The sequence below is a fragment of the Carassius carassius genome, chromosome 32 (assembly GCF_963082965.1).
Source record: "Carassius carassius chromosome 32, fCarCar2.1, whole genome shotgun sequence".
Lineage (NCBI taxonomy): Eukaryota > Metazoa > Chordata > Actinopteri > Cypriniformes > Cyprinidae > Carassius > Carassius carassius.
The window spans coordinates 2,080,450-2,108,138 of NC_081786.1; the positions used below are offsets into that span (position 1 = coordinate 2,080,450).

A 27,689-nucleotide genomic window follows, 5' to 3' on the forward strand; every position below is an offset into this window, starting at 1 on the left:
TTATCACATTTAAACAATAGTAACCATTTTCTCTGGATTTATAGTTAAATATTAAAATGTTAATTTCCGTAAGGGTTGTGTTGTTGTCTGTCGTAGCTCCCCCTAAACCTATAAAAGAATAATGGATTTTTTTTCAGCTGAATTACTACTGTAACATTACAACAGATAATAATGATGGCCTTTATATAGTATTTTGAGTGATGACTGATGAGCAACGTGCTGCTGCTTGATTAAATAAATAAAAAAACAAAGACAAAAAAAGCATCTTTACAGATGAAACTGACCTGAAACCCTGAACAGGAGTTCTGCTTCTCTGCTCCAGCAGTCCACTCTATTCTCTCTATTCTCTCTATTCTCTCTCTCTCTCTCTCTCTCTCTCTCTCTCTCTCTCTCTCTCTCTCTCTCTCTCTCTATTCTCTCTCTCTCTCTCTCTCTCTCTCTCTCTCTCTCTCTCTCTCTCTCTCATTGATTAGGGGCTACCTCTGATCCAAACCGTTTGGTGGAGGCGCGGAGAGCGCGCGAGTCATGACTTATTAGAGATTTAATTATCAAATGACGGATTCGCAAGTGATCGCTTTAGTACATTCGGCAGGCAATTATACAATAATGATATTAAATAGTGGGGCAAAATCGGCTGCCAGGCCACCGCGGGAATTGTCCCATTTCTCCCGGTGTCCAGTCTGCGCCTGATTTCCACAGACACGCAGAATGTGCAAGTCATATATTGCATTTTTGGGGCTTAATATTCACAGACACTAGTCGATGTCATGTTTTGATTCAAGTGTACTGACCTACTTTTGATTTAGTCATCCAAAATGTGGCATATATTCCGTCCGCGTTAGGCATTTCGTTTTTATGACTGGATTCTACGAATTAGACTGTGTTTCCACATCCCGGAAATTATCAGGGCGGTATGTCTCAGAAAAGTCAGTGCAATTTGGGAAAGAAATCAGTTAAATCTGTATGTGGATGTGTGTAAATATTCAAATGTAATCCCCTTTGTAATCGTAAAAAATTTCATAAGTAACTGTAATTTAATTACTCATTTTTTCTTAGTAACTAACTAATTACAGTTACAATAATTTTGTATTTAAATTACGTAACGCCGTTACATGTAACTAGTTACTCCCCAACACTGGTCAGAAACAATGCTCAGGTAGGTCATGGCATTTAAACGATGCCCAATTGGCACTAAGGGGCCTAAAGTGTGCCAAGAAAACATCCCCCACACCATTACACCAGCACCACCAGCCTGCACAGTGGTAACAAGGCATGATGGATCCATGTTCTCATTCTGTTTACGCCAAATTCTGACTCTACCATCTGAATGTCTCAACAGAAATCATCAGAGACTCATCAGACCAGGCAACATTTTCCCAGTCTTCAACGGTCCAATTTTGGTGAGTTCGTGCAAATTGTAGCCACTTTTTCCTATTTGTAGTGGAGATGAGTGGTACCCGGTGCGGTCTTCTGCTGTTGTAGCTCATCCGCCTCAAGGTTGTGAGTGTTGTGGCTTCACAAATACTTTGCTGCATACCTCGGTTGTAACGAGTGGTTATTTCAGTCAAAGTTGCTCTTCTATCAGCTTGAATCATTCGGCCCATTCTCCTCTGACCTCTAGCATCAACAAGGCATTTTCGCCCACAGGACTGCCGCATACTGGATGTTTTTCCCTTTTCACACCGTTCTTTGTAAACCCTAGAAATGGTTGTGTGTGAAAATCCCAGTAACTGAGCAGATTGTGAAATACTCAGACCGGCCCGTCTGGCACCAACAACCATGCCACGCTCAAAATTGCTTAAATCACCTTTCTTTCCCATTCTAACATTCAGTTTGGAGTTCGGGAGATTGTCTTGACCAGGACCACACTCCTAAATGCATTGAAGCAACTGCCATGTGATTGGTTGATTAGATAATTGCATTAATGAGAAATTGAACATGTGTTCCTAATAATCCTTTAGGTGAGTGTATGTATATATATACATATATATATATATATCAAAAAACAAAGGCTGCACTGGATTTTGATTTGAGAAACTTTACCTTATTTTGATCTGTCCAGTAGAGGAAGTATCCCTGTGGATCGACACGCAATGTCACTGGAGTCACTGTAGATGAATCCTAAGCAGAGAAAAATGACATTAAGTATAAATACACAGCAGAATTGATGTAAAAATGGTAAAATTCACAATATGCATTAAGCTTGCATGAAAACTTGAAGATATTCTTTAATGCACAGAGGAAAAAGGGGAACTGAGTAAGGACATAAAAAACATTTTAAAAATAGCCAATAACTTTTAATTTATACAGACCATGATTTACCACTTGTTATTGCTAGACAACAATTTTGATGAGCTATTTATGCTAGTAATAATAATAATAATAATCTGCAGTTTTATTTCTGATACATAAAAAGGCATGTCTGTTTAGTTTAACTTGACATATTAAAATAACTATATGGGAATAACTTACTATTATTAGACAACAATTTGGGAAAATATGGATCTAAATGCAAGATGTAATTATTATTGGTCTGTAATGTCATATATTTAAAGAGCATATATGTGCTGAAAGGTTCCTTTTACACTTAGAGCAGGATTATAATTAACTAAAACCAAAATCATAAATAAAATAGCTACTTGAAATAAACTTTAAATGAAAAAAAAAATAAGTCAAATATAAAAAATAAATAGTTCCGGTTTCACTGGAAGCATTAAAATAACTAAAATAAAAAATGAATAAATAGAAAATAATAAAAAAAAAAATATATAGATTAATAAAATAATAAACACGACAAAATTACTAAAAATAAATACAAATAAAACAAAATTCTAAATATTAACAAAAGCTAATAGTATGTACTAAAATAACAATGGCTTAGACAAATAGATGGAATAAAACCCATTCAAGTTGTAACAACCATTCCACATTAAGGGCAATATGTAACACATTAAAATAATAGGGAAGGGACACCATCCAACTCTTTTGAAAACCAATCAGTTCATAACATAAAATATTTAGAGGACAAAAAAAAACCCATCCCACCACCATGCAGTATTACCATTTAAATCAAAACCATGTCCCTTCAGTCCATCAATATGCACCTCCCTGAAACACACACTGGGGCAAGAATATAAATATTCTATGCTGAAGCTAATGAAAAAAACTCTCGTCCAGCAACGAATGATCTGATATTCCATGCACAAAAATTTAAATTCAGTTCTATACCACAGTCTTGATGGAAAACTCCTCAAAAAGCAAGAAAAAACTTAATCCAAATGTAAAGTTGCAAAAAGATGAAAAAAGGAAAAATCCAAACCCAGGCAATCCAAATGTCCAAGAGAAGATGTTGGTGTAAAGTCTGTACAAAATTCAAAGATTCCAGATAACAGCCCAAACAATAATTAAAGACCAGAAGGGACAAAGCTGAATGCCAACTTAAACCCTCCTTTTCCCCCCACACTGAAACTGTTACAAAGTCCAATTTTGACGTCAAATTGCAGAATATAACTCATAAAATTAAATAATAATAATAACAAAAGTCATTACTTGAAATAAATAAACTGAAATAAAAAATAAAATACACAAAGTACTAAAATTACACCCCCGCCCCCCAAAAAAAGAATAAAAACAATATAGACTCGTAAAATAAAACGTGCAACCAAATTACTAAAACATTAATTAAAACTAAAATCTCAAAATCTAAATTCAAAATTTAAAAAAGCTAATAAATAAAAATGGATTAAAAACTATCTAGATTTATAAAATTTCATAAACTAAAATAAAATTATATCAGTGAAATTAAAGTAATATTTTAACTTAAAATAAATGTAAAATATTAAATAAAGCTAATAATATACACTAAAACAGCAGTAGCTCTGGTTTGGAGCAAGTAGATGGAATAAAGCCCATATAAATCTAATTTTGATATCATATGGCAGAATATCACCCATAAAATTCAATAATAATAATAATAATAACAAACATTTTTGTTAGTTGAAATGAAATACTTAAATTAAAAAAATGAATTCATATATAAAAATATTTCTCACTTTCATTTAGTTTAGCTTGAAATACAAAAACTAATGAATAAAAATATAGTAGTCAACATCTGAAGTGGATCAAAACCTTTCAGCTTGAATCCAAAACCAAAATGTAAATGCAACTGCAGGAGTTATTTTAAGTGCACTAAATAAAAAGCAAAAGTCTTGTGTAAGCCGACGTCATGTTTCTGTGGGAGGTGAAGACTAATCTTGCAACACTTGGGATTTCTGTGGCAATGCACTTGAAAACATGTTTCTCGATACAGTCTTGGGATGGACCAAAATTTGAGTTTTGACTCCGAGGTTGCATAAGCGCTCTATATGATTCATGCTGATTTTCCACCTGGTGGAAGTCACATCATTCAAGTCACAGCTCTGTTAAAGCAGAACCAACTTCTCCTCCGCCGAGCGAAGGGGAGGATTTAGCGTCCTCTCCACAGAGATCTGTAATTGATCGTGTTATTTTAGTTCTTGCGTGGGTCTGCCCACATTCTAGCTGCACATCTAAGTTGGGCGGCGCGGCGTGTCTTCGCTAATGTAAGGCAGGCAAGGAAGACGGGAATTTAAAGCATGAAAGTTGCCATAGCAACAAGCCAACATTTCCCATTTTATTTGCAGAGAAAAGCTTTTAAATGTCAACATTTTCAGCATAAGCTCATGTCAAGCTGCACGGCATTATTGTGCTGATGGCAGTCAGACTCCTCCAGAAGACTCACACCTACTTCGTGATAACAGTTTCTAAAAGAGCACGGATACATCAATAAAATGGGATTTTTTTCCCTCCTTTTAATCCTGAAAATGTAAAACCGAGATGCGATATTTCAGATATCTTTAAAAATGGTTCTTCTTTCTTTCCAGTGTAGGGAGCATATGCTAAATATTCAAAAAAAATAATAATTTCTCAACATCTGGTACAAAATAAAGCAGCTGCAATAACAGAAACAAATTAAATCATGTATTTGCTTTAAAATACAGGAAATGTTTGATATTTATCATTGGTAAAGTCTTTAAATTCCTTCATCTAGAGCTGCATGGAGTTTTTCCTTGCAGAAAACTCTCTTTAAATTTTACAACATCTCAAAACATCATCTGGTTTTGTTCAAATACATTCTAAAACCTATGTTAATTATGTTTATTATTCTTATTGTGTTGTGTTTAAATGAGATAGAAAATGCCGGTATCAGATTAAACTTGTGATAAGCGATGTTTTAAATGAAAAAAAATTCAGAAAATTGTATCAGATTTGATTTTAATGGTATTAGATTGAATTTGTAACACTAACAAACCAGCTTTTCTTGGACAGAATTTATAACAGAAGTTTCTCAAATTAATGTCTTTAGTTATATAATAGACAAAAGTCCTGATGTTACCGACATGAGCAAATGTTTTACCTTAGATCATTTGAATAAAAATAAAAAAGTCTAAAAGAAATGCTAGAAAAAAGCTATTGGACTAACCAGCTGTTTTGTCATGAATTAAATTAGAAAAAAAAAAATATGACAGTGATAACAGACTTCAATGTATTTTTACACTAACATCATAAACCAGATTTTTTTGGACAGAATTTATAGCATATGTTTAAAAAAATAATGTATTCATCAACAAATGTTGTACTCTGGATAATTTGGCTAAAATTAGAGTTGCACTAACATACTAAACCAGCTTTTCTGGATAGAAGAAATCTAGCAGCACTTTCTAAAATGAATGTAGCCTGTTTTATCAAAGCGGAATATAAAAGTTAATTTTGATCATTTTTGTAGCATTACATAACAGACCAGAGTACTGATGTTACCAACATCAACAAATGTTTTACTTTAGATCATCTACAGAACAAGAATCTCAGAATCTCTTGATCAAGATATGTGTGAACTAAAAGCAAGTGTCCAGAAATTGGTCATTAAGACCCGTATTGTTCAACCACTAGATATTATGATTCATATTATAATATTAATAATTAATATTTAATGTGGCAAAGAGAACAGTCCAAATGCATTCTCAAATGCATGTTAATATTTCTTGAAATATTATGATAATGAAAATATTGTTTAAGATCAGCATGAACGAAAAGCCAAAGGTTCTTCACGATGTAATAGAAGAACCTTTTTTTGCTCTAAATGGTTCCATAGAGAACCTTCAACATCTGAAGAATTCTTCAAATTATAAAAAGGTAAGAAACCGATGGAACAGAAGTTCTTTGTGGAACCAAGAATGGTTCTTCTAAGGTATCGCTGTGAAGAACCTTGGAAGCATCATTATTTTAATGGTATACTTTAGTCAGTCTATTATCAGGTTTTTTTTATTTTTTTTTTATTAATGGTTAAAATCAATTTTATATATATATACTAGCAATTTCTAAAAGAAGACTCTTTTCACATGAATTTCATTTTCAGTGTAGGGAGAACGTATGCTAAATATTAAAAAAAAAAATTATTTATCAACATCTGGTATATGTAGCATTTGCAATAAAAGAAACAGATGAAATCATGTGTATGCTTTAAAATACAGGAAATATTTGACATTTATCATATGCAAAGTCTTTAAATTCCTTCCTCTAGAGCTGCAGGGAGTTTTTCCTCGCAGAAAACTCTCTCATCCAACAGGTGAATGTGTGTGAGATCTTCAGCACTCAATCACTGCTCATGCAGCACGCGCTACAGAATGCGACATATTATCTAGAAAACTGCACGCTTGTTTCAAAGGCTTCATATTACAGACACAGTGTGAGCAATCACATATGAGCTTGTTGCATTAGTGCAGTCAGGTTTTCAGTGACAGAGAGATGCAGTGATACATTACGGCACACAAAGTGACCTGATGTCATTCTCGAGGCTCGAGAGTCTGTGCTGATGGACTTGAGAAGTCAAAGCCCGTCTAACATCGATAGAGATCAATGGAGAGGTGATTGAGAGGCTCTGCGGCGTTTGTTGCGTTCATGCTGGGCTTGTAAACAATGCAACATCCGCGCGTGCGATCATACAAACCGCATTCACCACACAATCATCACATGCATTCATTCTCTGACTGGAAGACGTTAAACACACACACACACACACACAAGCTGATGGTGACTTACCTCGTCCCATTTCATAAATCTACTGCCTCGCTTCAGACTCTCGGACACGCGCACCGGCTTGAGTTGAAGCGCATGAACACCAGGCTGAGCTCCAGCCATTCAAGCTTCAACATTTACACCCAAAGCAGCGCAAAAATCAGAAATAACAAATCAAGAGTCTCTCTCTTTCTTCTCCCGGAAGAAGCCCAAGCGGAGCGCGCCGGATGACCGCGGAACAGCTGTGGTGAATGGAAACGCTTTACGCGCTCGGATGCTCATTTGGAAGCGTTCAATTCATGCTGCTTGACTGGACTGAACGCGTAGATTTGAGGTTGAGAACGGAAGGAGTGATCGAAGACGCGGAGCAAATGAGCAGCGGAGAGAAAGAGCGATCATAAATGATGGAGAGAGAGAGAGATAGAGAGAGAGAGACGTTGACTCATGCGCGCACTGAGATCCAGCGCCTCCTAGCGCGCGCTACGTCCCTCCCCTGCTGGAGCAGCTGGCACAATTAAACATTTCTTAACACCTCTGCACAGGCAGGACACACGCGGGGATTTTTTTTTTTTTTTTTTTTTTGCCAGCTAATAAAGTCCTGTAAAAATCAGTAAAATGAGCTGTTATAGGAGCAATAGCCATGTGGTCAGCGCTGTGTCATATGCCATAGCTCTGAACAAGGGGTTTGTCACAGCTCCAGACTAATTAATGACGTCATCAGGGGCTTGTCGACTTTGACTCGACTTTCATCACATAAAAGTTCAACTCCTAATATTATATATATTAGGGGTTATATATATATATATATATATATATATATATATTTTTTTTTTTTTTTTTTTTTTTTTAATTTATTTATTTATTTTTTTTGCTATTGTGATTTAAAAAAAAATTCTTCTGGAAAAAATGACTTGTTGCCAGACAACATTGTTGATTGAAATTTAGAGCAACAACATAATTATTTGTTATCGACAACATTTTTTTATATTTTATGTGATCACAATTCAGCCCAAATCCAAAATATAATGCATGCTTGAAGAACAAACAGGCATCAAAACATTAAAATCTACTGAGGGGAAGTTAAAGCTGTGTAACTGACACAGAAGGAAGTACACTGAATGAACAGGACAAAATACATCATCTGCTTCCAGTATTGACCAGTTCAGATGGAGGATGATAATAAATCCACTCATGCACTGATATTGACTGACAAAGACAGCCCTGGCTCGTCACATGTGGGGGTCTTTCTTTCTCTCTTTATTTCTTTCCTTCTTTCTTTCATTTTCTGGGAATCTAAATCCTACAGTTCACCCCTGAATGCAATCATGCATCTCATAATAACGTCTCATCATCTTTCATCTCTTACAAACTAATCTAAAGGCTTATTTATCTCAAGCAAAACAATAGGGCATGCAGGTTTTCAATTTCTAGAAAAAAAAAAATTATATTCAGTTAATAAATCTTTCAGTCACAGACAGGTGATGATAATTATGCAGACACCCATATGATCAATATTTATATTAATATGAGCCACATTCATGCATATTATTTCAGAAAGAAAGAAAAACAGCAATTATTATTTTCAGCTTTATTATTATTATTATTATTATGTGCTGCAGTCACCTTGCAAGTACATAAAGATCAAATTGCTTTATATATTGATCTATAAGCATAAGTGTGATCTTTTTTTTTCACATAACTGCAGTAAAAATTTAAAACTGATCTTTGATTAGGAAAAAACCTCATCTGATATTATTTATGAAGCATTTATGAGTTATACTGTGATGTGTTATGTAAGGCTGTCCCTGAACAGAGCTCACATATACGGAAAATAACATAACTTCATAAAATCCACCTTTAATTCACAGTGTGTGGGACAGATTAGATAACACCCCAGCATAGGAGAAATACTTCAGGAGGCTTTTGAAAATACTTATATAGACACATAATAATCAGCAATATATTTTATAAAATAAAAACATACAATTGTAAAAAACATGTAATATCATTAAATACATTGAAAATATTTTTAAAATATTTTATAAGTGTGTATGGTGTGTGTGTGTATGCAATACACACTTAAATATAGATAAAAATATTAAAAGCTATATTAGTAATATAAAAATATTTGTATATATAATAATAGTGTGTGTGTGGGTCGTCAAACGATTAATCACGATTAATCGCATCCAAAATAAAAGTTTTTGTGTACATAATAAATGTGCTTATTGTTTGTATTTATACACTATTTTATACTTTGAAAATATTTACATGTAGTTATATGTATTTATTTATATGCATATAAATTATAGCATGTATAAATATATTTAACATAAACTTAATTTTTTCTTAAATATTTACATGCATATGTGTGTATTTATATAGGCTATACATATACACAGTACACGCGCATGTTATGTAAACAACTTATTTTGACAGCACTAATTTATTAGGCTTATTGCTATTACAAAATACATACACGATGTCTAATGTATTACTTATATAGCTATTACAATAGTATATATTTTTATATATATTGACAAAAAAATGTTGAACATGATATTTGATCTATAATATGATTTATGAAACATTAAAGATTACGGTAGTAGTACACAGTGTGTATCCAGGCTGCAGAGGTGCTTCCTGCACATCTGTCGAGTTGCTGCTGCTGTACTTCCTGCTTGTGTTGAATCATGTGTTCCTGCAGCAGCAGCAGTAATATGGCGGGACAGAGACTCAGTCTGAGACGTGCTGACATGCTGAAATATGACAGAAGCTCCAGCTGGATGTGTGCTGTGTTCCTGACGCTCGCGGCTCGACTGATCGCTCAGACGGACGCTAGTGATGTGCTGACGGTGACCGACGCCAACTGGACGCTCATCCTCCAGGGCGAGTGGATGATCAAATTGTGAGTACAGTATGTGTGGTGTGATCTGATCTCACCTGATCACGAGCTGCAGGATTCGTGTGTCGATAGCGCTGCGAATCGATGACGCTTTGATCTGCCGCGCGCTGCAACCCTTTATACTGAAACAATGTATCAAAATAATAACAATAACTGTCTGCCTGGCGGTGACGTGTATGTTGTGTGTTATAACCGGAAGTGTTCATAAATAATTTTTTTTTGCCGCAATAATACTTATAAATGCAAGCAAATCGTCATGTTATGCATTAAGCATCTATATGCACAAATATTGTGGATGTTATTGTGTAAATCGTGGCCTACAGTGAACATGTTCACTTCAGCAGGGTCACACCCACCTTTAGGTTCACTAGGCAGCGAGTTAAATATATGTTTAGTGCATGCATGTAATTGAATCGATCTGTTTCATGTGTTTTATCAGTTATGCTCCGTGGTGTCCGGCGTGCCAGCATTTACAAACAGACTGGGAGAGTCTTGGAAGACAAGGTGAAAGTCTGGGTATATCAGTGGGCAGAGTCGACGTTACACAACAACCAGGTTTGACCATCGCTTCTCACGGTTTATGATACAGTTTTGAAATTAAAATGCAAATCATTTCAAGTCTTTAAGGATCTATCTATCTATCTTGTGTGTAGTGTTGTCAAAAGACCCGGTACTTCGGTACCAAGACGGTACTAAAAAAATTAAAATGTGACGGTACCAGGTTTCTTTAAGTACCGGTAGTACCGAGGACCCGTTCAAACCCGGTTCTGGATGCATACAGCGCTATGATATCCGCGAAGCAGAACACGCGGACGGAATCTCAAAATCCAGTCATGAAAATGAAACTTACATTTTAATATGGACAGTCACGGAATTTGTCAAGGTTAGCATAAATTAATCAAATCAAATCTCCATATGGACCAGTATCTGTAAATGTTAAGCCGCAAAAGTTGGTTGAAATCTGCATCCTGCATGTTCTGCTCGTCTCTGTGTGAATTTATGAATGGTTTGTTTACTACATAGACTGAAGCGCATGACGCTTGCAGTAATGAGGACATACAACATCACCAGAACTGTTCACTTCACAAGCATTTTACTGTTTCATTTGAGTAAAACCAGTGTCAATTTATAGGTATTCACGGAAAACCGTCAAAACAGCTTCTACATTGCGAGTAAATCACTCGCATATGTGAATAAATTTTACTCAGGGCGAGTAAATTATGTCTATTGTTAGCCATTGGCTAAATAAATGTCTTCCATGTTTTAATTTTAATAGCATATCCACTTTATTTACCAAAAAATAAAATGTGTTTAAATTTCATAAATTAAAAGACAAATTAAATTTGGGTGAAACTTGTTTACTGTTTTTCATAATTATATTACTTGTAGAAGAACTTTAAACACAATTGTAAATAAGTATAAAGAATGGCATTGGTTTTATTTTTAGTGATAAAAAGTATTTTTTTTTTAATTAGCATATTTTTGTGTTTTGTTTTGGTACCGAAATTGGTACCGAGAACCGTGGATTTTCACTGGTATCGGTACCGAATACTGAAATTTTGGTACCGTGACAACACTACTTGTGTGTGTATGTGTGTAGTATACAGGAAATGCAAATAGTGTAACAAGCAAGTTAATGAAATGCAGTGCAACAACATCTTCACATTATGCAACAGCTGAGTTAAAACAAAAGACTTCAGCAGTGACGCTAATATTATAAAACAGGATGTGGCACATTCAAAGCAAATCATTCTGTGCGTATGATACTCTCATCAACATGAGCGCCTTGTTTGCGTCCGGTCTGATCAACAGCAGTGTGTCTGGCATTTATATCAAACACTGCTGGATTGTTTGCACACAGAAGTCTTTAAGTTTAGTCATGTGGCTGGAATGAACTCCTGTGGGGCTTTAAAAGGAATTAGATTTTAACACGTCACTCATTTCAATTCCTCCTGCAGTTATTATCAGCTATATTTGATGTGTGCCATCGAGTGACATCACAAGCAGATGAAAGCCTTTATTATTAATACTGTACCATTATATCCAGACTCATTTAGACGACTCCCTTTGAACGCTAATTGCATTTTAAATGCATTTAATCGGCTAATGATGCGGGTGGATGTGGAGTGTGTTGCTTGAATGGTGTCGTTTTCGTGTGTTTCTGTGGAAATCTCAGTTGGCGGGGAGAAAACGCCTCTTACTGTCAGAAATCTGTCATGCTTTACTCTTATTACAGCGCTGCTATAGAGCACTCACCGCCTTCCCATGCCGAAGGGATTTCTTAGGCCGGTATAGGATGTGCTTGCTCTCCTATCTGCATTTCTGCATCAATATATCCGTCCTCTCTTCTTTTGTTCTGCAGGTCTGAGTGGGAGGTTTCTGGTTACAACACTGCCGACTATATTTCAGTAAGTCCTCAGATGGCTGAATTTATATTCCCTCTGGCGTTATGGCAAAACTGGCTTTCAAAACGCTCTTTTAGATTCCATTTTTAGATTAAAAATAGCATGTACCAATTTAAAGTATAATATTGTACAACCCATCTCATCCACAGTGCTAAAGATGGAAATTTCCGCAAATATGTTTCATCACGGACTATTGAGGATATCCAGGCGTATGTTGAGCAGAAGAAGTGGGCGACGGTTGAGCCGGTGCCAGGATGGAAGTCTCCATCCTCTCTCCTGTAAATACAACCTTTACTGTCTGGGAAAAAAAGGGCTGATGTGTTTGCTTACTGTATAAAATTAAGTTGTCCGAATTTAATACATTTTGTATATAACTCCTTTTTTAAAACCATTTGATTCTTTTACAGAATGTCAGGAATGGCTAATCTGTTTCGTCTGTCCGTGTATATCAGAGTAAGAAATATTTTGCAGTTTGATCTGTGGTATTGTCTTCAAAAAAAGCCCAAAATGATAATTTGCTCTAAATTAGATGTATAAAAGTAACAGATTTGGAGAAATGTAGCATTGCATCACTTGCTCACCAGTGGATCCTCTGCAGTGAATGGGTGCCGTCAGAATGAGAGTCCAAACAGCTGATAAAAAATAAAAAGTTATCCACAGCACTCCATCAAATAATGTCTTGAGTAGAAAAAAAGATGAAACAATTAAGACATCAATAAGACATTTTAAACGAAAATCCAAGTCCATAATCTATAGTAACACTTCATCAAATCAAAAAAAGTGTTCTGGGGTGAATCAGGAGAGAAATCTTTTTATATCTTGTTATATAAATAAACTCTTATTTTAGCAAAGGTTTAAATATCAGAACATCCTAATGATGGATTGGTTTCAGCTTTTAACTTCACAAGACATTAGCTGATGGACTGGAGTGGTGTGGATTATTGTGATGTTTTTATCAGCTGTTTGGACTCTCTTTCTGACGGCACCCATTCACTGCAGAGCATCCATTAGTGAGGAAGTGATGCAATGCTTTATTGCTCCAAACCTGATGAAGAAACAAATTAATCGCATCTCAGATGGCCTGAGAGTGAGTACATTTTCAGCAAATTGTCATTTTCGGGTGAACTATTCCTTTAATTTCTATGTCTGAAGCTATATGTTTGACTCTATGTTTGAATTTGGTAACTCTTAATAGTAGGATTCTAATTGTTAACATCAGCTTACAATGACAAATACTTCAAAAGCATTTATTATCTTATTTTCTAATGTAAAGTGTTATTGATGCTCTTAAGCCCTTTCTGGTCACTTTATGCTTTCACCTACCAAATGGAGTTTGGATTTGATCTTGTCGTTTTGTATTAAATATATTCCTATTTTGTCCATCCAACACAGCAAATCCACACGTACCTGACGAATACGCTCGGTATCCCTTCCTGGGGCTCTTATGTGATTTTTGCAATCATTACGCTCTTTATGGGACTGATGCTCGGCCTGGTGAGTTTAAAAACATAATTTTCACAGTTTAGATGGGTTAATGTATTATTCATGCTCCAAGCCTAAAGTGAAATGCTTTACTCTTTGCATGAAAGTATCTCATGCATAAATATTCCTGCGGACGGAGCATCCATGCTACAGATCTAAAAAGACCATTTACCAAAGGGAGCCAACAAAGTGCACTTGACTTCATCTGATGCGAGAGCTCTATGAAGCAGATCGCACATACTGTACTGATACATGATGACTTGTAGCAGAAGGAATTATATAATACATTTTGAAAAAGAAGTTCCTTCATTATACAACAGCGAGTTGTGTAACACTGATCGATTCTGCGGCTCTTTTGAGGATCCGGTGGGTGGTTCTCGCATGTTGTGGATCAAACTTTCAAAAGTGAACTTCAGCTGCTGGGTTTGGGATAATTATTCAGTCTAATGGTAAATATATCTCAATTAGATGCTGGTTTTGATCGCTGACTGCATTTGGCCGTCCAGACCCAAGCACAGAGCAGACAAAACAGGTGAGATTAGGAACACACTTATTATTTACTCTGCACTAATTATCTGAATTATGTTTTTTTTTTACTTTAAATATTTCAGTGTAGAATATTGTTGTTTGAAAGTTGTCACTGCTTATTGAGCCTTATTTTTGGTATCATTTAACTTATTGTTTAACTTATTTAACATTAGTTTTACTAAATTTTTAACATTTAGTTTTACTAAATTGCATTAACTAACAATTGGGCTATATGCATTTGGTACAGTTTTTATTAATGATAATGGTTATTAATAATTAATAAAATACAACTATACATTGTTAGTTCATATTAGTTCAGCTGCATTAAATATTAACAGATTTTAATAAATTATTATTAACACTTTAAATAGGAACTCATTCACACAAATGAATTGAAATACCGTTGCTTCTATTTAAAAATGATAGTAATATCGTTGGAAATATATTGTGAATATTTAATGCCCAGTTTCAGTGTTATTTTAGTATAGTAGTTTTTATTTATATTTTCTGCATTCGTTTTTAATGTTATATTTTACATTTTCATTTTAACTTTTGTTAAAGGTTTAGTCTTTTTTTTTGTCTATGTAGTTTAGATATTTTAGTACATTAAGTTAAACTAAATAAAAATGAAAAGTGTTTCTTTGGCAACTTTAGCTAAAATAAGTTTACTTAAAAAAAAGATTATATACATATATATATCAGTTTAATTTTAAGTTTAATTTTTATTTTTAAAGTTGATGTTTATTTTTTTAAATAACAGTTTACTTGAGTAGTTCAATTAATAACTCGTAAATTCAACTTTAATCGGCCAATAAAAAAAGAGGTGTTATTGGACCTTCTGTAATATAATGAATACTGAAATCATTTCGATATTTGTTTCTCTGCAGTTGTGATAGTAAAAGAGGAAGTGTCTGAGGAAGAGGTGGAGGACATCCTCATGGAGGAGAAACATACGTCTGATCTGGACATCGAGAGCGAGCGAGTGTCTGGAGACGAGTCGAGTGAAGAGGAAGGAGCGATGAGCGATGATCAGCCTCCGTCAGAGGGGGCAGCAGAGAGTTCAGTGAGGAAACGTAAACCACCGGCGCAGCACACTACTGAGGGAACATAAACTCACTGCATAAAGCCACTGTAGTCGCCCCAAAAACAAGATGAAACGGCCATATCTGTAGGATATGCAATGCAACGCCAGCTATCAGCTGATTTGTGCATCAAGCATACAGATCGTCGTTTGTCCATTCAATGCTTTCCATGCATTTAACCTGCTTCTCGCTGCCGTTCAATTCAGTTTAGTTTTCAAGAGTATTTGCTTCAATTTATTGCTGAAAGTTTGATGCCAAACACTGATAGACCTTCTTCAGTTTTTTTCAGTTTGCAGTAAAAAAATACATACCCCACCTTTAACATAAATTTTCCATAAGTGTCAAACATATAAATGTGCATAATTTAAGTTATCTATTAATAACTACTAAGGGTGGACACAAACATAAACAGTCACAACCCTCAGTAAACCAAAACCCCACCCACTCCAAAGGAGAAGGATAAAAATTAAGTACATTTTCTATTTTTACTGTATTTTTAAATAAAATAAATGCAGCCTTGGTGACTTCTTTCGAAAACATTAAAAGATTTAAATTATTCCAAATTTTTATCTATTAATGTATTTAAATATTTATGCATCATGGTAGTATTTGTTGTACTGCCTCGATGATTTTAATATTTTTTTTATTAAACAAAATGTGTAATAGGTATGAAGACAAATGAAAACTATGCATTACAGAAATGAGAATTTGGGATAAATGTACTTGTCATAAAAAAAAAAAGTCACAATGCAAAACTTTATTTTGGAGTGAAATACGAATAACGTTCTTAACAGGTTGAATGAGATTCATGCATTACACAGTTGTTTTACCATGATTCCTGTGCAACAACTCAAGACTGTTTTCAGAAGGACATGTTCTTAAAGTATGATAAATATGAAGAGTATTTTTGCACTATTGCATTCATCCACACATGATGTATTTAGAGTTGAATAGCACAAACTGTCCATACTTGTATTTCCATAAACACAGTGTATTATCAGAGGACGCTTTGTGTACCAGGTCTCAGGAAAAGTATTTCTCAGTGGTATGAATATGTTTTTTTGTACAGTGTAGATTTGTTGAGTATTCCCTGTAATTGCAAATTGAATTTATAATTTGCACACTAAAACTTTGTCGGTCTTTGGTATTAAAATCAGTGCAGTCTTTGACTGACAGCCTTTCATTTTTATACTATGGAGAGATTGTTTGAATCTGTGTTGCAAATACATCTTGGTAAATCTTTTGTAAGCTGTAACCAGCACAGAAACACCAGTGCATCTGTTCTGTATGCTGAACATACAATTTAACTGTGTGACAGATGTTGTTAATATCATGTAAGCTGTTCATAACTGCTGAGTTTGTGTTCATTAAATAGTTTGACTTGTTATAAAGTGTTTCATATTTTAGTTTATGTCAGCATTTAAAAACGTTTTGGTTTAAAAAAAAAAACTGCATCCAAACAAACATTGCTATTACCAATGTAAGCCCATTTCTGCCACTGCATAAAAGTTTCACAATTCTGACTTTATAACAGAGATTTTTTCTCCCAATTGTGACTTTACAGTCCAATTTTTAACTTGCAATTGTGAGAATTGATGTCAGAATTGCGAGTTTATCTCTCACAACTCTGACCTGACAGTTCGAACTTTATTTCTCAGAATTGCAACTTCATGTCTCACAATTATGATATTTTAACTCACAATTCCAAGTTTGTATCACGCAATTATGAGGAAAAAAAATGCAAGAATTGTGATATAAAAACTCGCAATTACCTTTTTTATTCTTTATTCAGTGGTGGAAACGGTCTTCCATATTTACCTCAAGAAACTACAGGCAAAAAATATTTTTTTTCAACCACTGGTCATTTTTTGTGATTTTGAACTGTTTGGCTTTCCATAATGTGTTGTTTCAGATTAGTGGAACGAAAACCAAAAATGTACTTTTAGTGTTCCTTTCACTGCACTTTATTTGTCTGCATCTTCAATTATAACACATACTTTTATAGGTTCTGTTCTCAAAATGAGTTCTTCTCCCCTTCTTACTTAGTTTTATTCCTGTATATTTTCTGAACGTTTATATAGACCTGTAAGGTCAAATATAATTTGTTAGAATTTTTTTTTTTTTTTTTTTTTTATAGATCACACTATCTATTTGCATCTGTAGATTTTAATTAATGACACTTATTTTTATAGGATGTTTTTTTCAAAATGAGTTTTCATCCTCACTTCAGCAGTGTTTATCTGATGTTTAGTTCTATTTTTTGGAGAATATATAAAAAATTAGTGCATCTTTTAACATTTAAATTCTAATACCTGTAACCTGTAATATTTTATATATATATATATATATATATATATATATATATATATATATATATATATATATATATATATATATATAATATTATTTATATTATTTATTTATTTATTTTATTATTATTTATTTATTTTTTTTATCCAATCAATCAACTAAGTATGGTGATTTCAATTAGTTAAAGTGTTTACTCTATTAAAGCAGACATCTATAGAGCAAGAAACTGGAATAACCATTAAAATACGAACACTACATTTTCAAAAGATACAAGAAACATGACTGTTTGAATAGAAGAAGAAAAAAAATTACAAGTTTGCCTAAGGTTACATAATATGGGTAAGTCCAATTTCGTTGAACTTCATAACTACACCATTCATCATTCTGCTGTCAAAAACCATATTATTTGAAAATTATATGAAAAGTAGCCATTTACAGCTTTTAGTAATTTGAAATAGTTTTCAAGCAACATATAAATCTGAAGCATTTCATTATTGTAGGACTATTAAAAATGTCAAATGGGCTTACATTGTTTCCCGACTGCTGTTGTTGACATCATCCTACTGAAGGTTTGAGACTTTGTTCATGTTTATCAGTTCATAACAAGATGACAGATTTCACTTCACATGCAGTATGCCTCACTGAGCCACTGAATAGGAATGCAAACATAAAACTGAAACTAACTTGCATGAAAGCTTGATGTGCAGTTCTCAAGCCTGAAGCTCCCAGCATGCATCTCTAACCAAACACAGCTGATTCAACTCATCAGGATTATTAGAGGCTCCAAGACCTGAAATAGGTCAGAAAAGGGAACGATATTTTATGAGTTGATTTTCATGGAAATTGGTTAAATGGGACAAGAGTCATTTGAATTAAATGTTTCAAAGGAATGAGCATGTGATAGTTTGATGTGTGTGGTGTGTGAGCAGCGCTTGTGAAGCTCTGCAAAGCTGTTACATAAAGCTGCAGAGGAGGCTGAGAGGAGACGCACATCTCAACATCCTCCACACGCTGAAGATTGTGCTGGAGGAGAAAATACTGCTGCGATCTACACTCACGATCAACAGAGAAACCCACCAGACCCGTCTGTAATACAGTCCACCCCAAGAAACTGAGTTTCGTTGACTGAATGAAGCCTAATTCTGTGACCTTTAAGACACATTATCTGATGATAGTTAAGCCACAAAAAAAAGGATTATAAATTTATATTTTTTTTATTATTATTTATTAAAGGTTTAATTATTTAGGATCATGAATAAATTATATTACATTATTTGATGACAATTAAGCAGACAAAAACTTAAAAATGAATTTGTATTATTTCAATTAATAGAACTAAAATTAACAGAATAAAATGTATAAAATATGTGACAATTATTATTATTATAATTGATTATAATGATATATATATATCCTGTAAAACATTTAATCCTAACCATAATTAATTAAATTAAAAGAATAAAAATACATTTATAGAAAAAAAGTTAAATACTTATTAATAATAATAAATATGATTAACAATAATAATTATATTATATTAATAATTATAATGAACAATTATAATAAATGATCACTATAATAATTATATTTTAAGATTAAATCAATATTTGGAAGTTGTCTTTTTTTTTTTTTAAGTTAAAATGATTACAAAGTCAGAAAATATTAGAAAATATTAGAAGCCATTAATATGAGATAATAGAGATAAGAATGAGATCAAGGTTGAAACTGACATAAAATGTCAAAAAAAAAAAAGAGTTTAGTGATAAAAATGACAAGTCTAAACTCACATCAAAAGTCATTAATGAAAAAAGTTACAATTATGACATACTAAGTCATAATTATGAGATAAAAAGTCAAAACCATGGCATGCTAAGTCATAACTAAAAAAAAGCTTAAATTACAACATAAAGAAAAAATTATGACAAAAAGTTGAAATTGACACACTAAGCATTAAATATGAGATAAAAAGTTGATAAGTCAATTATGATTATTGAAACTACTACAAAAGTTGAAACTACAGTATGATGTAAAAAGGCAAATTAATGACATAAAAAGTCAAAATTATGACATAGTAAGTCATACTGTAATTATGAGATAAAGTTGAAATTATGAAATACTAAGTCATGAGATAAGTTAAACATGAGATAAGTCAGAGTTACTGTATCACATAAAAAGTCATAATCATGACACTTATAAAATTCTAAAATATTTTAACTTGTCATTATGTTGACTTTGTGTCACAAATGCGACTTTTTAATCACATAATTTCTATTTTGTATCTCATAATTTGGATTTTTCCCAAAGCATTACTTTTTCTTTTTTTTGCCAGAAAAAAAATCTATAGTTTTACTGTTATTACACACACACACACACACACACTTTTAATTGAACACATACAATGGGGCATGTTGTCACGCAATATGAGGGAATGTACTCACAATGAAAATATTTTGTTTAATCAGATTTATTTAGAGATTTGCGAAGAACACCTTTTTAAATATAACATATAATAGTTTATAAACCCTATTCAGAATCATCAAGCTTCTGTATATACAAAAATTCTGTAAGAAAAATGAAATAATGTTAAAAATAAAACGGCAAACAGCAAATGCTGGCAAATAGCTTTTAAGTTATGAAGTAAACCGCACGAGTCAGTCTGTAATAGTTTGAGTCAGTCTATTACAACGTTGACAAGAATTACATTCTTCTGAATGTTTTGGCCTAATTTTAGACAGTCTCTCTGGGTTGTGTGGGGTCAGTTATAATCATGTGTGTTTATCTTGGCCTGGAGCGTTTGTGTGGGTGGGCAGACGGACCCTAGAGACCTAAACACGGCCTTACAGCAGTGTCAGCAGATGAAGAATGCCACTCTATTACTCAAACATATATATATATATATATATATATATATATATATTAGTCATATATGCATATTTATAAAATGTGCAAACAAGACGTTCGTCCAGGTTACAGACACGCGTTGAGAAAGTTAAGTGAGCTGCGGTCAGACGACTCAGTGAGTCACGAAATCAACGCAAATATTAACACAAAATCAAGTGACCATCCGCGTGAAGTCATACGCTACAGGAAAACAGAAACATACACCTTTCATTAATAAATATGGTTTCCACAGTCAATAGCAAGTTGCAATTGCAATTCTTAATTGTTTTATTGAATATATTTGGCTGAAAATTCCTTCACAAATGCAAATGTTGATTTATTTTATTATTATTATTATTTTATAGAATCCATACTTTGCAAATTTATGAGCCATGACCATCAAAATATACATAATTATTATTATCATTTTTTTTTTAAAGAAAATAACAATTAACTTTAGACTGTATTTCATTTATCAACAGGTTATAAGGTTTGTGTCTATTATATATATATATATATATATAATTTTTCTTTTTTTTTTCTTTTTTCTTTTTTACTATAATAAATGTATAAATAAACCCACCCATTCTTTATAATTAAAAATAATAATAAAATTATAATTGTGACAACTAGCCCAGGTTGCATATATAACGTTGTTATTCTTGAAATAGGAGTTGTGATTCTGGAGCTACAAACTTCACAGTTTATGCAATTACTATAACTGACCACATGGTGACACCATTAGTCTTTCCTACATACTACAGTCTCTCCTGCTCCCAATCACACTCAAATTACTCTTAAAAATGGATCATGGCTACCATAGTGTGAGCTAATACTATAGTTGCAGTGTGGCTATAGTATGGAAGTCCATTTCTGCCACATGAGAAATAAATTATTACATAAATAATTATAAGATTAAAGTTAAAATTATGACATAGTCACAATCAGAAAATAAAAAGTCAAAATGATTACATAAGTCATAAATAAAAGCTGAAATGATGCCATTGTCAATTATGAGATAAAAAAGTAGAATTATGACACGTATGACACAAAGTCATAATCATGAAATAAAAAATGAGAAGTCAAAAAGTCATACATATGACAAAAAGACAAAGTCAAGATTATGAGATAAAATATTGACATAAAATTATGACATATAAAGTAGAAAAATAGAAGAGAAATAAAAAATAGATAATGCTTGTAATTATTACATAGAAAAGTCCAAGTTAAGACAAAAAGTCATGAGATAAGAGGTCGGATTTCTATCACTCCAAGTCATAATTATGAAATAAAAGAGATAAAAATGAGATAAAAGTTAAACATACGGATTCAGAATTATGAGATAAAAGGTTGAAATAATAACATACCAAGTCAATTGAGATATAAAGTTGAGATCATATCAGTCATGATTATGAGATAAAAAGTCCAAATGAAGACAAAATGCATAATTATGAGAAAGCCGAAATTAAGAAAGGCCGAGTCAGTTATGAGATTAATAGTTTAAATAATGACAAAAAGTTATAGTGAGATAAATGTCTAAATTATTAGATTGAAAAATCTAAATTATGACATATTAAATCATTTTGATTCCAAAACGTGATTTTTTTATCTCACATTTTCAAATGATGTCATATATCACTTAATTTTTTCCTTTTGTAGCTGAAATGGAAGTTGTACAACTGTCAGTAGTAGTGAATATCAAATGACCAGTTTTATTCTAGTGTTGAGGCAGAAAGTTGTTAGCATGGCACTTTGTGAGGGATCTATTATCTCAAAGCAGATCCCATAAACTTTAGATAGCATAGTTAACAGATCAGCCCTGTTTGATGGTTCACACCCAAGACCATTCAGTGCTCTTAACACAATCTCCCTGCTGTTGTGATGTCTCTGGTGTCTTCCCATCCGCAGCCAGCCTGTCCTGTGACACGGGGATGATGCTGAGCTCATGGGCCACCTCCACCATAGAGGAAGCATTGGAGCCGTACATATACAGTATAAAGACAGAGCGCTGACTCAGTGTCTGGTCAGGAGGGCCGAGGAGGCCGGGTATAAGGGTATCTTTGTCACAGTGGAGTGGACACACCTTATCTTGGCAGGCGACGTGATGACGTGCACAACCGATTTAAGCTGCCCTCTCATTTGAGGTAAGCGCTGAGACAACCAAACGTGATGTGTGTGTGTGTGTGTGTGCATGCTTTACAGACATCGCTGGCTGCGTTTGTGAACTCACATCCACACTGTGAATTATTAATCTGATCTGAGATCAGAATATACACAGAGTGGTCTGATTATATGCTGATTTCATTATATTGTCATTATATTGTCACACTGTCACCGTTCCTGCCGCTCTGGAAGTCTTCTATGACTTTTGCACCAAAGATTCATAATTATATGGTCAGATCTATAATTATATTTTCCAATTTTACACCTTAGCACTGAAAACCACCCCTTATGAATAACCTTATTCATTCAGAACACCTTAGCAACTGCATATAAATGTTCTACCAACTTAATTTTAATACTATAACAACATAAAACAATGCAATATCTACAATAAAGCACCAAATTCATTAACATATTTCTAGTCAAACAGATGCTGCATTGTAAACATTACAGTATGGATTTAATTCATGATAAAGAAACCTCACAAAAACTATACAGAAAAAATGATCTGTATAGTTTATCCTTTTACAATTCTCGTGAGGTTTCTTAATAAACAGGGCCTCAGTTTTCTCTCCCTCATGGACAGATTATTTTACAGATTTGTCAGTCCTTGAAAACCGAAGCGCTCACTGAAGAGCATTATGCATTTATGGAAACAAATCTCTTTCGTACAGTAGATCACGCCGCTCGTGGGGATTCATACTCGCCGCTTCAGCTCCATCAACACTCGCTACATTATGCTTTTTATGTGGGGAAACATTCAGATATCAGCAGTTCTACAGATATGCCAACAGTGGCCCACTATAAAAATGCCCTTATGAAAGTAAAGCCTTCCTGCTCCGGATCCCATGAGGTGAATTACGGCAATTAGAAATCCAAAAAAGCATCACGTCCCATCGTATATTTCAGCACAACTGCCTCCGTTTCCATCAGCGGTGACACCACATGAACTTCATCTCAACCCTCCCGGAGACTTTCTCTCGGCCGCACAAATCAAAGTGCAGCAGTGGCAACAAGGTGCCATTGAGCGTGAGCTCTGCTGTTTGGATAAAACCCCGACTCAGTTTTCATACGCTGAACAAAAACAACACTCACAGGACTAATTCCATTTTGCAATCTTGATTTTTTTTTTCCAGAATGGCTAATTTCGAGACCTCTGATTTAGCCTTCTCCTCAAAAGAGGGTTTACGGGGAGGACAGCGGCCTGGCGGTGTATGTAACTCAGGCCATAGATGCCAGGATGAAGTGGGATGACCTCGCTGCCTGTGGTGGTCAAACAGGTTTTGACAAAGGGGAAAGGGGAAGTCGTGGCCTAGTTGTTAGAGAGTATGACTCCTAACCCTAGGGTTGTGGGTTCAAGTCTCGGGCATAAATGGCTGCCCACTGCTCTGTGTGTGTGTTCACATTGTGTGTGTGTGTTCACTGCTGTGTGTGTGCACTTTGGATGGGTTAAATGCAGAGCACGAATTCTGAGTATGGGCCACCATACTTGGCTGTATCTCATGTCACTTTTTTCCACTTTAGACAGGTGAGCCATCCTGCAGTGTTTGGGGATTTGAGGAGCTGTCATGTCATGTGTGCTTGTGTCCAAAACTGTGACTTCACAGGATTCAGACAGGCTTCAAATGCGCCATAACATCAGAGATACCCAAACAAAGATTTAGTGGCAATGCAATGCAATAAAATATTTTTTATTTTATTTTGTTTTTTTATTAAAGTATTTAAATTAATTTAAATGTATTTTAAAAATATAAAAATGTTGCACTCACATCATCTGTGACAATCAAACAAGATTTAGTGTCTGTGTTAAAAAAAAAAAAAAAATAAATAAATAAATAAATAAATAAAATAAAATTTGTTTGCATTTCCAAAACCCAAGGTCACTTTATAAAGTTAGATAAAGGTGGAAAAATAGACAAATTTATAATAAAGTATGTACAATAAAGTAAACATGATCACCTATAATATGAATAAAATAAAATAGAAAATACAATGAAATGAAAATAAAATAAAGTGAAAATATAACAAATATAAAATAAAAAACAATATGAAATAAATAAAAAATATTAAAAACAACATAAATAAAATAAAAGTAAAAAAATAAATAAGTTGAATTTAAAATGTGTAATACATTTACAGCTTTAAACAATTCCATCAGACATAATTTTGATTCTTTCCAAAAAACGGCACGCATAGGACTGTGGGATATCTTAGGCACTGAAGGACAAACCTGTTCTGCTTGCAAAAAGTGGCCAAATACATGCATGTTTTGAAAACTTTCACTAGTACACTAGCTGACCTCAAAGCCAATAGACATGAAATAAAGCCATGAAAGTCCACTTTCATTAAGTCTGTACGTAATGTCTTTTCTTGCCTACAACCTTAAAAATAAAGGTCTTATGGAGATTAGTAACATTCTTGATGTTGCATTATAGGTTTGTTTTAGATCAGATTATTAATTAATGGAACAGTAAACATTTTTTCCTAATGAACAACCGGATTAAAGTTCTGACTCTTTGGTTCTAAATGGAACCTTTATGTTTAAGAGTGTGGAATGCTCACCCTCACTGATACAGAACGGCCCATTTGCATAATCTAATCAAAACAAAGCAGCCGGCCGACCCCGTCTGTCAGCGAGGGGCCGCTAATTAAAGATAATGTGTCATTTTTCTCCAGGGAGGAAAAATCAGTCAGTCTGTGAGCACTGAGGTTATCTCAGAAACGTCTAGAAGCTTTACTGCTGTTATTGTGTCTTCAGATAAACTTTTATCTTCTCTTTGGCTCTGGTAATGGCACATTCTGTAAATAAAGAGCCACAACTCTCTCTCTCACACACACACACACACACACACACAATCTTTTCATTTCAGCGCAGACCAAAGGATTTAAATGTGTTCCCTGACAAACTCAGAAATGTATGTTGAGGGGGAGAAAATGGGGAAGGCCATTAGTTATTTTAGCTCATGTGTGGAACATAATTCTTCTTGAAAAGTGCATCCTTTCCTGTTGGCCTCGGCTGAAAGGAAAAAACACCATTTAATCATTTTCGGGACTTTTCCGAACAGATCAGACTTTGAGAAATTAAATTACACTTTGTCAAGCTAATTTTTCACCTTTTCTGAAGTTGCTTTCCTGTTCAAAAATTTACATCATGATGCTATTTTTGAGCAATAGTTTCCTAAATGAGTAGGTGCAATAGCAACAGAAATGCTTGGAATAAAGGTTTTAAAGGAATAGTTCACCCAAAAAATTTGAATCAGCTTACAGTTTATTTACCCTCAGGTCACCCAAGATGTAGATGAGTTAGTTTCTTGATCAGATTTGGAGAAATGTAGCATTGCATCAGTGTCTCGTCAATGGATGCTCTGCAGTGAATGGGTGCTGTCAGAATGAGAGTCCAAAGAGCTGATAAAAACATCACAACAATCCACAAGTAATCCACACCACTCCAGTTCAGTTAGTATCTTGAGAAGCCAAAAGCTGTGTGTTTGTAAGAAAATAAAATAAAATATCGATATTTACGATACGATACGATATGTTACAATATATAATATATTGTAAAATATCGTTGCCATAATCCATCATAGCGCTTCTTCCAGTGGGAAAAGATGACTCATCTGAATCAGGAGAGAAATCTGTGGATCAAGCAGCGTTTACAAGCCAAAACAGCTCTAAACAAACATGTAGCTGGATTTTGATGTGGGAGACAACAAGAGATTGATTGACTTTTTCACTGAAGGAAGCGTTATTTTGAATTATGGACTCTAGGATGTTGGATTTTAGTCAAAAGCAATAGTTTGAAGTCAAAAATGTCTTAATTAAGGAATTGTTTCTTACAAACATGCGGCTTTTGTCTTCTCCAGATGTTAACTGATGGACTGGAGTTCTGTGGATTATTGTGATGTTTTTATCAGCTGTTTGGACTCTCATTCTGACGGCACCCATTCACTGCCTAGCATGCATTGCTGAGAAAGTAATGCAATGCTACTTTTCACCAAGAAACAAAATCATCTACATCTTGGATGGCCTGAGGGTGAGCACATTATCAGCAAATTGTCATTTTTGCATGAACTCTTCATTTAAATCCAGATAAAGACAGCTTTGCATGCCATAATTGCAATGTTACATAGTTTCCTCCGTGCAAAAGATTTTGGCTCCAAATTGTAGAATTAGAAAAGGCAAAACTGCTTCAGAAGAACTGCAGTAAGTAATGTTCGGCTCATGGTGAATCTCGCCGTTTTAGCCGAAGATGCCAAAGAAGCTCTGAAGTATGGGGTGGATGGAATACTTGTGTCAAACCACGGAGCAAGACAGCTTGATGGAGCTCCAGCCACCGTAAGTGTCTGTTGAAGAAATGAGGCATTATTGTTCTCCAGAGACCTCCAACCCACAAGTCCTCTTTGCAAAACAATCCTCTGCGGCCTGTGAATTGCATCTTTGATACTGTGAAATATGGTCCCTGGTTTACCGAAGGGGACGCCAAACAAAGGTTTGATGCAACCTCAAGTTTTATGAGTGCACAGTGATCTCCAAAACGGAGTGTGAAGAGCGTTCTGAATATAGATACGGAGATGTCTTCCAACACTTGCGTTTTATCTTATGATCTATAATTAGTGCTGATGATGATTTATTGAAACTCTATCCTTCTAGAACTTTCTGTGATAACCAGTTTTGGTGATACAATATACTGTAAATCAAGAAACCTAAGACAAAGTTTTGATACTGAAAAAACATAGGTTTGGAATAATTAATATTTTTTATGTTTTTGAAAGAAGCCTTTTCTGCTCACCAAGTCTGCATTATTTGATAAAAAATACAGTAAAAACAGTAATATTGTGAAAT

The 27,689-nt window shown here is 34.1% G+C and overlaps 2 protein-coding genes, 1 long non-coding RNA gene and 1 pseudogene across 3 annotated transcripts in view; 2 read left to right on the forward strand and 2 right to left on the reverse strand.

Annotated features, from left to right (window-relative positions):
- Window positions 1–7,498, reverse strand: part of LOC132112368 (1-phosphatidylinositol 4,5-bisphosphate phosphodiesterase beta-1-like) — a 66,512-nt gene extending 59,014 nt beyond the window's left edge. Inside the window, exons 1-2 of the mRNA XM_059519820.1 lie at window positions 7,117–7,498; window positions 2,044–2,121 (exon numbers count right to left, since the gene is read on the reverse strand). Of these exons, the coding sequence (XP_059375803.1) occupies window positions 2,044–2,121; window positions 7,117–7,215 (177 nt within the window). The 5' untranslated portion in view covers window positions 7,216–7,498. The remainder of the gene's footprint in view (window positions 1–2,043; window positions 2,122–7,116) is intronic.
- A 2,267-nt stretch (window positions 7,499–9,765) lies between these two features.
- Window positions 9,766–15,867, forward strand: LOC132112369 (thioredoxin-related transmembrane protein 1-like). The gene is made up of 8 exons (XM_059519821.1): window positions 9,766–10,000; window positions 10,437–10,552; window positions 12,360–12,405; window positions 12,552–12,680; window positions 12,810–12,855; window positions 13,795–13,896; window positions 14,353–14,416; window positions 15,300–15,867. Exons 1-8 carry the CDS (start codon window positions 9,786–9,788, stop codon window positions 15,521–15,523), a joined length of 942 nt encoding a protein of 313 aa, XP_059375804.1. The 5' UTR covers window positions 9,766–9,785; the 3' UTR covers window positions 15,524–15,867.
- Window positions 11,624–18,515, reverse strand: LOC132112370 (uncharacterized). The gene is made up of 3 exons (XR_009424934.1): window positions 18,333–18,515; window positions 13,810–13,893; window positions 11,624–12,678 (listed from the first exon to the last, which is right to left on the reverse strand). It is a non-coding gene; the product is annotated as an uncharacterized LOC132112370 (long non-coding RNA).
- A 3,913-nt stretch (window positions 18,516–22,428) lies between these two features.
- Window positions 22,429–27,248, forward strand: LOC132113354 (2-Hydroxyacid oxidase 1-like; annotated as a pseudogene).
- The last annotated feature ends 441 nt before the right edge of the window (window positions 27,249–27,689 follow it).